The 18,113-nt window shown below is 50.7% G+C and overlaps 1 protein-coding gene across 2 annotated transcripts in view; it reads left to right on the plus strand.

The window, feature by feature from the left end:
• The window catches only part of ACSS3 (acyl-CoA synthetase short chain family member 3), a 1,235,137-nt gene that overhangs the window by 188,901 nt on the left and 1,028,123 nt on the right, over positions 1–18,113 (plus strand). For both annotated transcript variants that reach the window (XM_086919605.1, XM_086919608.1), the window contains exon 2: positions 1,450–1,594. In XM_086919605.1, coding sequence (XP_086775731.1) covers positions 1,450–1,594 — 145 coding nt within the window. The remainder of the gene's footprint in view (positions 1–1,449; positions 1,595–18,113) is intronic.

An 18,113-nucleotide genomic window follows, 5' to 3' on the forward strand; every position in this document is an offset into this window, starting at 1 on the left:
GTACACCAGATCTGCCTCATTAAGCAATGGAAAGATATGGTCCCAAGGCAGAATGTCCAAGTGCAACAAGGTGTTGAAATGGGCCAAAGCGGGAGCAACGCAACAGGTAAAACATGACAATTGGAACTTGGAGGAGGAAGAACATACAGCGGACACTGAAGCACCCAGCAGTAGCACAAGGGACACCAACACAGAAGAGACGAACATCACCAGAACACAAAAGAGTCCAGAAGTCACAGGGCGACATGAACAGCAGGAGAATCAAGGAGCGTGCAGGATGGTCACGGGGGTCACTAAGTGGAGACACCAGACAAGGCCCCACCCAGTGACAGCTGAGACATGAGAACATGCACCCCATTGAGATACACCCGCACAGGCTGAGCCGTGCTATTGCCAAAAAGGTAACGGGAGTGACATTAACATAACCACCCTTCAACACAAAATATCTTGAGGCACATTGCCTTGTTGTTATTGTTTGTATTGCAGCATTGCTAAAGGGGGGAGATATGTAGAGTCGCACTCTAGTGTTCCAGTCACGTGACGACTGGGAACACCGGGAGGGCGAGGGGCCATTTCGGGAGACGACTGTAGCCCGGGTGCAAGACAGGCTGGCACTGTTCCCGGCGCTCCCAAATAAACAGTTACACCTAGTGTCCTTATTATCCCGACAGCCTCTCTACACATTGCTATGTGGGTTATAGCTCCCACCTCCTCCTCAGGATTTAAAAAAGAAAAGTACAATGCCCATTGCGGTTTGAGAATCTAACCCCTCTCACGGCACTTAGAAAAGAACTCACTGCACTGAGGGCCCGTCCTCTTCCACAAGGATGGAAGAAGTCACGGAGGGGCATGTGGAAAGATTCAGCCTCCTCGCACTGTTTGTCTAATACTTTAAGAGATGCAAAAGAGACAAAGAGGCGAAACAACTCCCATGATTACCTCCCTCCATGACCAAACATACAAATAATGATATAGGAATTAACCAAAATCCAGAGTTGCTAGTGATATTCCAAGAGACCAGCTGGAAACCTTTCTTAAGGACCAATTTTACAATATTCGGTTCAAGGTTTGGAATAATACAAAAAGCAACAATTTTCGCTTCTGAAATATGAAATTTACAGTGTCTCAGACGATCTGGGCACTAGGGTTCTCTGTAATGAAGTACCTTTTCTTCACAGCTTTGTCAATCTATGTCGTATTACATTGAAACAGTGGAAATTGCGTTTTTTTGTAATATGCTATTTGTGAATTTGTTTTAAATAGTCATTGCTATTTTTCTTCCGACAGTGGGCAAATACTTAAATCTTATGATGCTGGAAACTGGGAACTTGTGTTTTGGGTACTAATTGCCTTGTCTTAAGACGTACAGACGTCTCATTTAATTTTTGCAGTTCATGCAACTAATGAATCATAACATTGCTAACAGTATTGTTTTCTTGATGTTCTTAGGTTTGTGGACGGAGAGCTCAATATTTGCTACAATGCTTTAGATCGTCACATAGAACATGGTCGAGGAGACCAAGCTGCTGTCATACATGACAGCCCCGTCACCAACACCAAAGAAGTCATCACCTACAGAGAGATGCATGAAACGGTTTGTGCACTTTATTGTGAGAAATAAAATCTCGTAGTTTGGAAGAAGGGGCATACTGGGTCTAAACAATCAAAGCTAATCACGACTTTAATGCTACTGGTACTAGTGCGATTGTAGTGCAGGGGGAATGATTGTAGTGCAGATGTGCTGCAATGATTGTAGTGCAGGGGTGTTGCAATGATTGTAGTGCAGGGGGCTGGAATGATTGTAGTGCAGGGGGGCTGGAATGATTGTAGTGTAGGGGTGCTGCAATGATTGAAGTGCGGAGGTGCAGCACTGATTGTAGTGCAGGGGTGCTGCAATGATTGTAGTGCAGGGGTGCTGCAATGATTGTAGTGCCGGGGTGCTGCAATGATTGTAGTTCAGGTGTGCTGGAATGATTGTAGTGCAGGGGTGCTGGAATGATTGCAGTGCAGGGGTGCTGCAATGATTGTAGTGCAGGGGTGCTGCAATGATTGTAGTGCAGGGGCGCTGCAAGGATTGTAGTGCAGGTGTGCTGGAATGATTGTAGTGCAGGGGTGTTGCAATGATTGTAGTGCTGGGGTGCTGCAATGAGGGTAGTGCTGGGGTTCTGCAATGAGTGTAGTGCAAGGGTGCTGCATTGATTGTAGTGCTGGGGTGCTGCATTGATTGTAGTGCTGGGGTGCTGCAATGGTTGTAGTGCTGGGGTGCTGGAATGGTTGTAGTGCAGGGGTGCTGGAATTATTGTAGTTCAGGTGTGCTGGAATGATTGCAGTGCAGGGGGAATTATTGTAGTGCAAGTGTGATGCAATCCAGTGTGCTGGAATGATTGTAGTCCAGGTGTGCTGGAATGATTGTAGAGCAGGGGTACTGGAATGGTTGTAGAGCAGGGGTACTGGAATGATTGCAGTGCAGGGGTGCTGGAATGATTGTAGTCCAGGTGTGCTGCCATGATTGTAGTCCAGGTGTGCAGGAATGATTGTAGTCCAGGTGTGCTGGAATGATTGTTGTGCAGAGGTACTGTAACAATTGTAGTCCAGGGGTGCTGGAATGATGGGTTGATTGTAGTCTAGGTGTGATGGAATGATTGCAGTACAGGGGTGCTGGAATGACTGTAGTGCAGGGTGCTGGCCAGTGGTGCAACCTCACTAAAATCAAAGGGATAGTGAACAAATTATGATGTTGTCAAGTAAATGCAGGGAGTGTCAAACCTTTCCAGATGAGAATTCAGACCCCTTTTTCCTCTCCCCCTTTACATTTTCGGAACTAATGCGAAATACATCGGCCTTTTATTGCACATTTTGCCAAAAATATTTTTGAACATAATATGTGATGCACCTTAGTAGAGAGCGTGCTCTCTATCTAAATGGCTCTTGATACTGAAAAATCAGCACAAAGACATGTGGAAGACAACTCTAAGTCTTAATGAGCTAAGAATCAGATCTAAATCACTCATCACAGTTTACAGTACCTTTGGTTTAAAGATATATCTGAAAGAGGCACATTTGAATTCCAAGTGCCCAATTAGTTGCAAAAAATTGAGTAATTTGTTACTCTACTCTTCTTACCTGGAATTACCTGGAATTAAATTTCTGAATTCCAAGAGTCAGTCACTACTGTTCTACTTTCAGTACCTAGAACTACCAAGCTGGATTTACCACTCTTTTCCTGGTTCTATCCAGATCTCTTCGATGTTATGATCTTGATGATCGACACATTCACTCTAAATTCTCTCCTGATAAAACCCAATTTTCGCAGAGGGAGTTTATAACCGGTACATTCACTCATGCTTCTATTCTTGATAACACATAGACTTTTTTATACCTTTGCAACTCCCAAAACTTTAATACATCAATTAGAAATATTGTGTGACCATTTGGAACCATAACAAAATTGCATGCAAATATTTGTGTAACAGTGAAAAGTTGTTTACATGAAACAGTGAATAACAGCACACTTATTTTTACCTTCGCAACTTCCAGAACTTTAATACCCCAATTAGAAATATTGTAAGTCCATTTGCAACCATAACCAACGTACATTGACATTTTTGTGTAACAGTAAAAAGTTGTTTTCATGAAACACTGAATAACTGTACTTAAAATAATAACCATGCGTACTATGTAAGTAAAAGAAATTTGGTGAAGGAACCTCTAGAGCTCTTAAAAACAATGCTACATATTAGTGCTCTGCAGTAGTAAAATGCTGTACACAATATTGGGAAGTACAAACAGCGGTTAATGGAATGTTAGACTAAATCTCAGTCACTGGTAGTTACTAGGCCAGCATAACAGTTCATCATTTTTCGTTATGTTCCACTTCTGTCAGTTGCCGTTCTCCAACCATTCTACTACTGGCTGTTCCACAAAGCTTTTGTTGGTACCCATCCCTGGAGGATTCCAGGCTATCTACTAAACAAAGATTGAGCCTTGCAGAAGAGCATCTGTATCTGACCCTCCTGAAGGTCAAAGATCTCAAAAACGTATTTAGGAGAGGAAATGTTAGAATGAAGGGTCCGACAGAAGGGGTGGAGGATTCGCATATAATGACATTCATGACAAACATTCAACCCATTAATAAAAACTGCTTATCGAAAATCCCACTAGACAGAGAACATCGGGTTGGTCTGGGCTTACTGCTGCATAATTCTCACCCAAGAAACATGGTAGTGAAGGTCGGCTATTTTTGTGGAAAGGAAGTAGTGCCCACAGTGGCTCGACAGCTGAAAGAAATGTTATATGATGGTCACACCTGTGTTTTTTATCAGGATCTTTCACAGGTTACAGTACAGGTGTGCCCAGTTTGCAGACCTATAACTGAAAAGTAAATGCTGGAGAAACTACATTACTAGTGGTCCTACCCTTTTAGAATTGTCAATATCGATGTGTCCTCGCCCGAACACCCCTTCAAAGCTGTAGGGGTTGGATTTCTAATCTCTCGGTGCAAGGGCTTAGTTCAATGCCCCAATACGAAATAGAAATGTTGTTGGACTGCGACCCATATGCAACCCACTGAGTAATTCTGTACTGATGGTATGTTTTTTAGTCACAATTAGTTCCTCTAGATGAGTTCACTGACACACCGGAACTTGAAACCGTAATTCTTAAATGAATAACGCACTCCAAAAGCTCCAAGACCCACAGGATGAAGCTTTAAAATGTTTATTAAAACCCAAGTCTTATGCTTGACATATTAAAGGTAAACACCCAGAATGGGACAATAAAAGCAACAATGCATGACATGGTCAGCAAAAACAGTATGAACATTCCTAAATTTGTTAGCATGTTCTGAGGATCTTAACACCCTATTGCTACCTCTAAGCAGTATGCTAAGTTCTATCAGAAGTACAAAAAAGCAAGGCTATAAATCGATTTTCTTATAATGGATCTCACAACATGTCGTTTCTCAGTAATAAATAGCTGTTGAGCTATTTTCTTTTGTGCGCTTGCCCAGGAATGATGAGAAGTCGGGCTGAAGGCCACTGCTGTCTGATTCCCGGAGCAAACACAGACTGGTTGCAACAAACCAGTGTGACCTCTGGCCGGATAGTTCAGTTGTGAAGCCTCTGCCTATTATGGCCAAATGCTGGGTTTTTTATAGCACAAAATCGCCAACCTTTCTCATGTTATATAAGCATGGGAGTACTAAAGCCGGGGGGCGTGGCTTGGGCGCCGATGGCGATGGTCGCCTGAGAGCTCGGCTCCGGGACTAAGCCCGGGATTATCCTGAAAATCGGAGGCTGCGGGGCACCCCAGACCCCGCATTCTGCTGAGTGTGCCGACGGGACCCTGCCGGGGCCCCTGGTGGAGCTCGGACGAGGGTTGCTCCGGAGTAAAACCGAAGTTTGCGGAGTTGCGGAGTGCGACCCAACATGGCGCCCGGACTCCTTTGTCCCCCTGCTCGGAACTACTGAGTTGAAGAAGTGCCGCAGGTAGCGACTAGCGCCCGGCTTCGCCATCTCCGGCTGTCCTGGACATTGGACATTTACTGGATTGGACCCTTTGCAACGGATTTGCACTCGGTTAGACGGCCGGGCGGGTGCCCACGCAGTGGAGGGCACCGGGAGCGGACGCCCTGTGATCCGAGCGGTGGCCCACCTCGCGACTCCGCAACTAGCTACGTCTTCCTGGCCAGTCCACCTACATGGGAGGCGCGACACTCTGGCGCCACGGATCATCCGAGGGAGTTGGTGGCCCTCACCCCGGGGCTATAGTGGGTGAACGGGCCTGCCCGACTCGGCGACGGCTGTCTCCGCCCCCTCATCGGTGCCCTCGGACGCCGTGGCGGTGGCGTGAGCCCAAGCGGCGGAGTCTCCACAGGCTCTGGAGAAGGAGGTCGCCCATACCCGAATTGAGGACAAGCATCCGGGAAGGTAGTGGTCGACGCCTGCACACGGAGACGCCTACTCCGGGACCCTCGCGGAGTGCCCCGGGAGGCATGGGGAAACCTAGGGGAGCCAAGGGATCCACCCAGACCACCTCGGACTCTGAAGCCCAGGACAAAGAGGAGCATGGGGACCAAAAAAGTTCTGGTGGCGCGCCGATGCAGCAACAGTTCGACCGTGTCCTAGAGGCGATAGAGACTACGAGATCGGCCCTCCAACAGGACATTGCTCAGGTGGCGACGAGCCTGGGCCTCCTCAGGGCGGACCATGGCAAACTTTCAGACCGGGTCAAGGAGGTGGAGGGCACGGTGAAAACCTTGGAGCCGGCGCAGCGAACCTTGGCTGCGACGATGAAGGACGCCCTATCCCGAATTGAGACCCTGGAACGGAGGGCGGAGGATGCGGAAGGCCGCAACAGGAGGAACAACATCCGAGTGGTGGGCCTGCCGGAAAAGATCGAGGATGGCGACATGGTGCAATACTTGGAGACCTGGCTCCGAGACGCGGTGGTCCCGGAGGGACTGTCCTCCTTCTACACTCTGGAACGAGCCCACAGAGTCCCAGCACGGCCCCCACAGCAGGGACGCACCCCGAGGCCAGTGGTGGCGCGGTTGCTGCATTTTCGAGACAGGGACTTAATCCTCAATGCCGCCAGGCACAATGGCCCGTTCAAAGTAGCGAACAGTCAGGTGAACATCTTCCCAGATTACACCTACGAGACGCAGCGCAAGCGGTTCTCCTTCCTAGCGGTTAAGCGCGAGCTCAGGAGCGAGGGTATTCAGTATTCACTCCTATATCCTGCAAGGCTCCGCATCATTGTCGATGACAAAACCCAGTTCTTCGACACCCCGGAGGATGTCTGTGTCTGGCTCGACCTATACAGGACAGGGAAAGATGGCTTTGGCTCCTCGTCCCAGCAGGCAGATGAGCCGGAACAAAGGCGGCGATCCAAGAGGGTCAGGAATCGCCGCGGCCGCACGGGAGGGCCCTCGACTGCGGAGACATCATCGGAACGGAGGGGAGTGCTAGAAGTATTGTCGGAGTTGTCGGGAGCAAGGGATGAAGCCGTTGAGGAGGAAGAAAACCCGGGTGATGAGGGAGCACCATCGGACTCGGAGGATTCAGTGGCAGATAGTGCCCATACACCGGTGATCACACCGAAATCGGTGGAGGACCTTTTAGATGGACAAGGGTAACGGGGTATACTGCCTTGTTTTGGGTGGGGGCCCGGCAGGGGGGAGGCGGTTGCCGTCCTTTATTGCTGACATAGAGGAAGAGAGGGTTGGGGGGCCTCTGCTTTCGCCCCGGAAGGTTTTGGCACTGTTTGGGGCTTGTTATAGTCCTGGTGGCCTGGGCGACGAGGGCCCACTGCCTCCGCCCAGCCCGCACCTGGCCCATAAGGCCTTCCTACGGTGGCGACCGTAGGATTAGTGGGGGTTCTGGGGTTGATGAAGGACGAGGTTTGGATGGGATCTAGATGGTGCAGTTTGGGTCCTGTTCTGGGGTGGGTGGGGGGGGGTTTGGTTGGTTTTTGGGTTGTTTGGTTTTGGTTGGGGAAAATGGCCGCCATCAGCGCTGGGAGGATTGATGCCTTTTCTTTGTGGGGACCCGGATGGGGGGACTGTGCAAGAACAATCTGGGACAATGGCTGATGTTGCTAATTTGAAATGTGTTACTTGGAACGTAAGGGGGCTTCACACTATGTCCAGGCGTCACAAGGTCCACGCTTATTTAGTGCGTAGGGGAGTGCAAATGGCGCTGCTGCAGGAAACTCATCTGAACAAGGCGGAAGGGGCGGCGCTTCAGCGTAGATGGCGGGGGCAGGTCTTTTCCAAGTCGTACTCTGCTTATGCCAGGGGGGCGCTAATATGGATCAGGGCAGGGGTCCCCTTCCAAGTCACGAGGACAGTGTTGGATCCAGAGGGGCGTTTCGTGGCCATCTCGGGCACTCTAGGGGGGAGGGACCTGAACGTTTGCTGTGTATACGCTCCTAATGTAGACCAGACTGCCTTCCTTTCCAGGTTATCGGGCTCGTTGGCCCACTTTTTCGCCGGGCCCCTCCTGCTGGGGGGAGACTTTAACTCCGTAGTGGATGTGGACATAGACCGCTCGCATCCCCCGCTTCCCGATTCCCCGGTCCGTCGCACGGCTAAGGGTCGTCAGGATTGGCAGACCCGCTGGGGTTTGACGGACATTTGGAGGGCGCATCACCCCGCATCTAGGGATTATTCATATTTCTCGAGCCTCCATGAATTGCATGTCAGACTAGATGGCTTTCTTGGATCGCCCGAACTGGTTTCGGCAGCGGTCCGATCGGAGTACTTATCGAGGACCATCTCGGACCATAACCCCCTCCTACTGGACCTTCGCTGGTTTCCTGGGACGCCGGCGGTGCCCACCTGGAAATTGCGACCCGAGATCCTCGAGGACAGTGTCTTCAAGGCGGACTTGGGGGAGAGAATATCGGATTATTTTGCGTCCAACGGCGGCTCTGCGAGTACTAGGGCGTTAGAATGGGACGCTTTTAAGGTAGTGGTGAGGGGCTACTGTATCTCTAAGAAGGTGGGCATGAGGCGCGTCATCCTGGCTGATTTAGACACTGCGGACCGGGAACTCCGCGGGCTTGAAGTTCGCCGCCCCGGACACCCGGAATTGCAAGCCCAGACGGCGGAGGCGAGGGAAAAGGTAGCAGCGGAGGTCGAACGGCTCCGCTGTTTTGATTATAAGGCCTATACGATCCGGTCTATCGCGGAGGGAGACAGATCAAGTGCGTTGTTGGCGTGGTTGGCCAACCCTACGCGCCAGTCTCAAACGACGACAAATATGCGTGGGGCAGACGGAACCGAGGTATGCACCCAACCGGAGATTCTTAGTTGCTTCCGGCATTATTATGAAGGTTTATACCGCAGTCGCTCCGCACGTGACCCAGACCGGCTTGATAATTATCTTCGCCCACTGGAGCTCCGCACAGTGGAGCAGGAAGTGGCGAAAACTCTGGGTTCCGACATTGAATTAGGGGAGATCCGCGGGGCCATTAAACGGATGGCGAGAAACAAGACCCCGGGCCTAGATGGCCTACCGGTGGAGTTTTATGCCGCTTACGCTGACCTCCTAGCCCCTCGCTTACTGGTGGTCTACAGGGAGGCGAAGAGGCTGGGGCGACTCCCGAGCTCGATGTGTGAGGCGTTGGTGGTTCCTCTCCTCAAACCGGGCCGCGACTCATCCGACCCCGGGGTCCTACCGTCCCCTATCGATGTTGACGGTGGACTACAAAATACTGAGCAGCATCTTGGCCTCGAGGCTGCTGGGACACATGAGTTCCCTGGTGCATGAGGACCAGGCCGGTTTCATCCCACGGCGGAACACGACGATGAATCTTCGCAGGTTGTTCCGTTTACTAGGGGAACCATTTATGGATGCCCCGTCCCCGGTAGTCTTGTCGGTGGACCTGGAGAAGGCTTTTGATAGCCTAGAGTGGGACTACCTCTGCACGGTGTTACGGAGATTCGGCCTCGGGGAGGGATTTGTCCGATGGACCGCGGTTCTTTATGCTTCTGCTTCGGCCAGGGTCCGTGCGGGCCCATTGATTTCATCGCGGTATCCGGTGGAACGAGGCACGCGGCAAGGGTGCTCCTTGTCCCCGCTTCTTTTTGCGCTGGCGGTGGAGCCACTGGCGCTGCACCTTCGCTCGGGAGCCCACTATACGGGCTTATGGACGTCTGTGGGCCCGCATTATGTCTCGCTTTATGCGGACGACCTGTTGCTCTTCCTGGAGGACCCGGTCGACGCTTTGCGGGGAGCGGAATTGGCGCTCACGGAGTTCGGAGAGGTCTCGGGCCTACGAGTGAATTGGTCTAAGACCTGTCTTTTTCCGGTACGCAGGGGTACCCCCGCCCCTGCGCTAAGTAGGGGGATTAGATGGGAGCCCGACTGCTTTAAGTACCTCGGGGTATTCGTCTACCACGACCAACCTGACCTCCTAGATGGGAACATTGCCCGCTGCATTCGAGCACTCTGAGGTTGCATGGACTTTTGGGCCACGCTGCCGCTTTCAGTGGCGGGACGTATCGCCCTGCTCAAAATGGTGGCGCTTCCCCGGTTACTATATTACTTCCGGACTTTGCCGATCTGGGTCCCACCGGCCACGTTTCGTCGATTACGCTCTATGGTGGTCGGATTCCTCTGGGGAACGGGCCGGCGGCGGGTAGCCCTCAATACCTTGATGAGGCCGAAAGACGAGGGGGGGCTCGCTGTGCCGGACTTCGAAAAGTATTATCTGGCGGCGCAGCTCCAGACCTTCACTCAGGAGATCGCCAGGGAATTCCGGGGCCCGGAAGACGGAAGAGGGACGGGTATGGCCAGGCATGTTCTCTCCTTTATAGCGCTGCGACAACGTTTAGTCCTGCGGGACTTGTCGATGGAGGAGCGGACTGTCCGCCTGTGTTGGAATCGGGCCCACGCCCGAGGCCAACTGAGAACACCATATGCGCCTGAAATACCATTGGGGATGCTGACGGCCCTCCCCCACGGAGGGGATTGGTCGCGTTTGGCGGCCTGGGAGGATTCCGGTTTACAGCTCGTTGGTGATCTGTTCGAGGACGGAGCGCTCTTGTCCTTTCAGGATCTCATTGCCCGCTTCGGGATTTCCCGGGGCGACTTTTTGCTGCACTCGGCCATTGTACGAGCGATCCAGGCACACTGGAAGAACGGGCAGGAGGAACCCCACTTATCTCAGGTGTGCCAGTACGTAATGATGTCGGCGGGCACGGTGAAGGCGGTCACTTGCCTCTACGGCAGGTTGATTACCGAGGGATTGGCTCCTCTCACCACTTTGAGGACCCGCTGGGAGGAGGACATTGGTAGGGAGATCCCGGAGACGACCTGGTCTCAGTTGGTGAGACGAGCCTGGAAGGGCACACGGAACGCCCGTTTCCAACTGGTCCACTATTATGTTCTCCATAGAGCGTACCTGACCCCGGTGAAAATCAGGCGTTATTTTGCCACGGCATCGGCGGAATGCCCTAGATGCCCGGCTCAGGAGGCGGACCTCCTACACATGTTATGGGCCTGCCCAGGACTGACGTCCTACTGGCAGGAGGTAGCGGCGACCCTGGAGGAGGTGACAGGGAGACTCTTCTCATTGGATGCGGCGGTGGGGCTACTGCACTGGTTCCCCCATACCCCCAGGAATAAAATTTCTAGTAAATTTATCGACCTGGGGCTCCTCCTTGCTAAACGAGAGGTGACCAGGAACTGGAAGGCACGAGCTGGTCCGGCAGGCAGCAGATGGCACAGTGAGCTTTTGAAGTGGGCGGCGGGAGAGAGCGCGCTGAGATATCAACTGGCTTGGAGGCAGGGTAATGAGAAGGCGCAGGAGGCCGCGTTGGAGTGGGAAATGTTGTTGCAGGCCCTCAGGGATTATTGCGCCCCCAGCGACTCTGAAAGTGAAGAAGCAACTCACCCCGAGTCCCGGTGAACGTTAGTACTGACAGTCCTATTGCCTTCCCCGTGGGTCCAATAGCAGATCCTATGTTGATAGCTCCCTGGCGCTGGTGGTGGGGGGGGGGGGGGGGGTTCTCTTAGTTAGTAGACATTTATGGGGGGGGGGGTTTATTTTGGGGGTTTTAGGCTTGTTTGGAAAAGCAGATGACGGACAGTGCATTATCCGGACCAGCTCCAGCATCCTACGGACCCCCATTGCATTTCGCCGCCCGACCCCAGGGTTGTGGGCCGATTGGCTGTGTACGGACTTTACGGAGGGGGGCCAGAGGGCTTTATTCTGTTAATATTGCTTATGATACAATGCTGGTCGTAACTGTACTGATTTACTGATTCCTGCAATAAAAATATATTTAAAAAAAAAAAAAAATGGGAGTACTAAAGCCCCAACAAGACAAAATAATTATTGGGATAACAACACATGATGCCTAAGACTAATGTGAAGTGGCCAAAACCTAATATTGGACTTGGAACATGATGGGACGCGGAAGGTGCATGGAGAAAGGGACAATTGAGTGACTTCTCACGTGAAACAGACAGAGTGGTACAAAAGAGGCTGAGAGGAGGCAGATATAGTCCTAAAACTGCAGAGAAGAATGGTGCTGAAAAGAGAACCAGAGCTGGTTAAAGGTGAGAATCTCTGAGGCATCTCTGAGCTGACACACTGACTGTGGGGTTACAGATATTGGGCTATGGTAACTCAATAACTGGCTCTAAGCTCTACCTGGTGGATGCTTAGTTTGTTTTAAAGCAAAATGGTTGTGGCTGAGCGGGAGAGAGTGGTCATATATCATCAATATGGTGGCCTTCCTAAATAGGTTACTGGTAATGACCTAAATACCTATTGCCTAGGATTGTTTGTGTTGAGGAGGTCCCACAGATCTGCGTGAGTCTACCACACAGCTTTGTGTTTTGTCAGGAAATGTTATGTTAAGTGTATTTTTGAGCGCACAGCTGCCCCAGCGAAGGGGCGTCCTGGCGCTATATCTGAAAAGAACATAACTAACAAGCAGAAATCAAAAGGAAGCTAATAGGGCAGGGGGAAAAGATAAGTTTTCATAGCTTCCCTAAAGGCAAAAAGGTTTTCTAAAGAACGAATGTGGACAGGAAGTGCATTCCACAGTTTGGCGGCCAACACCATGAACGATCGACCGCCCAATCTGCATTTATGGAATCGGGGAACAAGTGCCAAACTTTGGCCAGCAGAGCGCAGGCTACGCGAAGGAGTATAAGGAGTCAGGAGATGCTGGAGGATGGCGGGAGTGTCAGATTTCAGAATTTTGAAAGCAAAACATAAGGCCTTGAATTCGATGCGTCTGATGACTGGCAACCAGTGTAGTTTAACAATTGTGCTGCGGGCTGAGCAGACACGCGGGAGGCCTACCAGGGCTCTGGCTGCCGCATTCTGGACCCGTTGGAATCGCAGGACTTCCGCCTGGTTAGCGCCCAGAAGTAATGCGCTGGCGTAGTCGAGTCTAGATAGTACACTCGCTTGAACCACCATCTGGCGAGTGGGGGCATCGAACAATTTGAGGATAGGCCTCAAACCACGTAAGATGCCGAAGCACATAGATGCCACCTTCTTAGTGTGGTACGAGAAGGTAAGTTTGGAATCCAGCCAAACGCCAAGGTTCTTTAGTTCCGACACAGGTTTTGGGGGGGTCCCAGCTCTTTAGGCCACCAGTTAGCACCCCACAGATCAGGCTGTTTTCCCAGTACCATCACCTCGGTTTTGAGGGCGTTGAGCTGTAAACAGTTGGCCGTTAACCAGCTGGCAACTGCCCTCAAACCATCCGCAAAGTTGGATGCCAGTTGGTCGGAATCTCCGTTAAGGGCCACCGCCAACTGGGTATCATCGGCGTAGGATACCATTGTGAGACCCCAACTCTTCGCAACCTCCGCTAAAGGTTGAACGTAAAGGTTGAAGAGAGTGGGGCTCAACGCCCACCCCTGCGGGACTCCTTGGGTGATGGCACGAGATTTAGATCTAAATGGTGGTACAACCACTTAAAAGGAGCGTTCCGAAAGGAACGACTGAAACAAGTCTAACGCACTGCCTAAAATGCCAGCCTCACTAAGCCTTTGGACAAGAATGGGATGGGATACAGTGTCAAAGGCGGCACTGAGGTCCAAAAGGACCAGTGCCGCCGTTTGACCAGCATCTAGTACAGAGCGGAGGTGTTCAACCATAAATAAGAGTGCCGTCTCTGTACTGTGTCCAGGTCTAAAGCCATTCTGTGTGGGATCCAATAGTTGTGCTGAAGTCAGATGTTTCGTTAAGATGTTATTCACATGGGCCTCTGTGATCTTTGCCACCCATGGAAGGAGAGAGATTGGTCGATAGCTCTCCGGCTTCAACGGATCCAGTCCTGTTTTTTTTATGATAGGCATGACGCATGCAGCCTTCCAGGCAGGAGGAACTGAACCGGTGGTTAGGGATTGCTCCTCTAGGTGGCGAATAGGAGGAAAGCAGAGGGGCGCTGAGTCCACAAACTGGGCTGGTCTCAGAGGGTCATCTGGAGAGCCAGATTTGACCTTGGCCACCAGGAGATTAAACTCCGGTTCCGATGGTATGGGAAGAGTGGCCAAGCCTTGAGAAGTACGAGGTGTTAAAGTTGTACTATCCGGGTCAACTTTGGGAAAAGAGCGATAGATGGCGTTTACTTTTTCCACAAAGAAACTGGCCAAACCCTCACAGTGGGCAAGGGAACTGACCTCGGTATTAGGGAGTCTGTTCACTGTGAGCTCCTTCAGGACTTTAAAAACCAGTTTGGAAGGATTAGAACTTGCCTGGAATTCCCGTGCATTGTAATCAGCTCCGGCCCGGCAGACATCTCTATGGAAAACCTTAACCTTAGCCAGGTAGGATACTTTTAGGTCTTTCTCATATCTCTTCCTCCAAGCTCTTTCGGCTTGTCGACAGGTGGCTTTTAATCGCCTGAGGTCCTCCGAGTACCAAGGGTTAGACTGGGAGGAACGGTTCCTGCTCCAGGTAGCTGGTATCAGTACGTCGAGCGCTCGAACAATCCAAGCGCAGAAGGTGTGGTACCCAGATTCAACGTCATCCAGATGAGCCAGGGGTGTAGTGGTCAGAGCACGGTGGAAATCCTCCAATTTGAGCTTTTTCCAGGGACGCCTGAAAGATGTTTTATCGGGCTTCCCGGTAGGGCGAGCTGCCGTAGTAATAAAAAGCTCAATAAGGTGATGATCACTCCATCCCATGGGTTTGGGGGGTGAGACCTCAGCCAGTTGAAGGTTTGTGAAGACCGGATCTAGAATATGACCACCCTCATGAGTCGGATGACGGACCAATTGGGTCAACTGCACAGCTTCGAGATCGTCAAGCAGACCACAGACCGCTGGTACCTCCAAGGCGTCGAAATGGATGTTAAGATCGCCGATGATGGTGAGATTGGAGGTGAGCAGAGAGAGAGAGCTTACCAGCTCAGGAAGAGCTTTCCTAAAAGCACAGTCACTCCCAGGAGGGCGGTATATTACCAGACCTGAAAGAGTTTGGTTCGGGCTAGTGCTGATGGAGAATTGAGCACATTCAGCGCCCACCAAGTCCATAGGCTTCCAAGTGCAGGTGAAACAGGTTTTAAAAGCCATAGCAATACCTCCGCCTCTCCCCTTACGAATCAAGGTGTAGATTGCATAGCCTGGGGGGAGGGCCAGATTGATAATCGCCTAGCCAGGTCTCCGTCATAAAGAAGACATCAGGGCCTTCTAAAGAGATAGCTTTGTAAATATCTCGGTGGTGTTTCGACAGGGACCTGACATTATGGTGCCACAGTTTAATGGCACTAGGGGGAGGGGGTTCCTTATTCCGATGTAACACTACCTGACTAGGGGCCTTCAACGGAGCCGATAATTCCCACCGGCCACATGGACAAGTATGAGGACCACACAGAGGATGTTGACCCACGTGCGAGCAGGGGGGCAAGGTATGTCTGATCAGGTGTAACGACTCAGAGGAGTAATGATAAATCATTATAACAAGAGGATAGAGTCCTACCACAGTCCACGCGTCCTAGCGCGGACGAGCGCAGACGGGCAGGACTCTGGCTTGACTTCGGCGCGAGTCAGGCGCTACCGCTGCGCGGGGGGAGTGAGCTTTAAATACAGCCTCACCTGCTCTCCAAACGGAGCACTAGAGCGCTGAGTCCGGTGGCGCGCTGAAAGTACAGCACCCCAATATGGCGGCCAGGCGCCACACGTAAACACTGCCAACACGAACAACTCCGCTCTGCAAGCGGTGGGGGGCCCAATTATGGTGCAGGTCTGTGGGCGCGGCGACAACGTTAAAAGCAGGGGTAAGAAAATTATATTTAAAGCAAATACAAAAAGCAGTAAATATTTAAAATATAGAAACGCTGCGCGCGTACTGCAACACTATCAGTGTAGCGCGTTCTAAATGCAGGTTACTCCTTTTCAAGGCCGAGCTGCTCACAGAGCTCGCCTTAAATACAGCCTCACCTGCTCTCCAAACGGAGCACTAGAGCGCTGAGTCCGGTGGCGCGCTGAAAGTACAGCACACCAATATGGCGGCCAGGCGCCACACGTAAACACTGCCAACACGAACCACTCCGCTCTACAAGCTGTGGGGGGCCCAATTATGGTGCAGGTCTGTGGGTGCGGCGACAACGTTAAAAGCAGGGGGTAAGAAAATTATATTTAAAGCAAATACAAAAAGCGGTAAATATTTAAAATATAGAAGCGCTGCGCGTGTACTGCAACACAATCAGAGTAGCGCGTTCTAAATGCAGGTTACTCCTTTTCAAGGCCGAGCTGCTCACAGAGCTCGCCTTAAATACAGCCTCACCTGCTCTCCAAACGGAGCACTAGAGCGCTGAGTCCGGTGGCGCGCTGAAAGTACAGCACCCCAATATGGCGGCCAGGCGCCACACGTAAACACTGCCAACACGAACAACTCCTCTCTACAAGCGGTGGGGGGCCCAATTATGGTGCAGGTCTGTGGGCGCGGCGACAACGTTAAAAGCAGGGGGTAAGAAAATTATATTTAAAGCAAATACAAAAAGCGGTAAATATTTAAAATATAGAAGCGCTGCGGGCGTACTGCAACACAATCAGAGTAGCGCGTTCTAAATGCAGGTTACTCCTTTTCAAGGCCGAGCTGCTCACAGAGCTCGCCTTAAATACAGCCTCACCTGCTCTCCAAACGGAGCACTAGAGCGCTGAGTCCGGTGGCGCGCTGAAGGTACAGCACCCCAATATGGCGGCCAGGCGCCACACGTAAACACTGCCAACACGAACAACTCCGCTCTACAAGCGGTGGGGGGCCCAATTATGGTGCAGGTCTGTGGGCGCGGCGACAACGTTAAAAAATGTTCTACATAAGACTGTTGCCACCCATGTGGGGGGATTTACTTTTTTTTAGTTTAGTCTCCCAGATAAATTTACAACCAGAACACAGGCCATGACGCATCTACATGTGCTCCAACATCATAGAATTATATATCAAAAGCACTAAACAATGGTGAAAAATATGTGTGTGTAATGTAAAGGGTTTAATCATACCAGTAAAGCAGAAAACTATCTGAAGATCAATTAAACATGTTGAAACAAATATATTTAGGGCTTGGCGAAATTCTTATTACGCTGGGGGTTTTGAAGTAATTTCAGTAATTTTTCATTACTTTTGTGCCTCAAAACTATCAAACATTATACATGCTTGTGCAATTTGGAGCACTTTGAGGTAGAAATGCCTACCCAAGAGCACATCATATCACCCAACCCCTGCACAGAAACATTATGGAGTTTTCATTTTTTTACGGTGAGCACTCCTCCGGACACTAAAATAGAGAAGGTAATTTTGTAATTCTATGGACTAATACGAAAGGATAGTTCCCAACCATAACTTTGATATATGCTCCTGATACACTGCAGGAGGCATTCTTAGAGGCATTTGTCACATTACCTGAGATAGCAGTTGGGGGACATACTTCTGACTTGTGATTTCAACCTGGTTGTGTGGAAAATTAACAGCTTTTTCATGGTGTACCCGCAGATGTTTACCTGAACTATTTTTGTTGTCTTTAGACCTCTGTACATTTTACACTGCTGACAAGTAGTAAAGTTCTGTGCTCCTCCTTTCAACATGATTAAATTGGTATACCCCTAATTGGCAAATTAAACTTGAGCCCCTAATATATGGCACTAAATGTGCCCAGGGCCTGTTAGTTAAATGTCCCTAGTGGACTGCAGCAACCATTGTGCTATCCACCAAAAGCGACAGTGTAAAACATTGGCCTGTTAGAATGCAACCTTTGGACAGATATAAATTATTTTTAATTATTAATTAGTCACCCCTAAGTAGGCCATTCTACCCATAAGGCACAGTGAATGCTATTTTTTAAAGTAGGGCATGTACTGGGGTGAATGTATGACATTGTTTTGCATTCTGTCCATCACCTGTTGTTTTTGCATTTGTCACCCCGAGTGGGACGAGTATGCTCAGACGTGAGTCCCGTGCTCTCCATGCCACTGGAATCAAGCTATCCTGGCTGATGAGGCCCGAAACCGGTCCTTGGATGCTTGTTTCCAGTCCAGGGAGGACCTGGCTTGGCAGTTCGGGCTGGACTGTTCCCATGGGGCACAGGGTCAAGGCTGATTTGCATATGGCTGGGTTCAAACTGGAAGTGCATGGTGAGCAAA

Source organism: Lissotriton vulgaris, chromosome 1_1 (assembly GCF_964263255.1).
Source record: "Lissotriton vulgaris chromosome 1_1, aLisVul1.2, whole genome shotgun sequence".
Taxonomy (NCBI): domain Eukaryota; kingdom Metazoa; phylum Chordata; class Amphibia; order Caudata; family Salamandridae; genus Lissotriton; species Lissotriton vulgaris.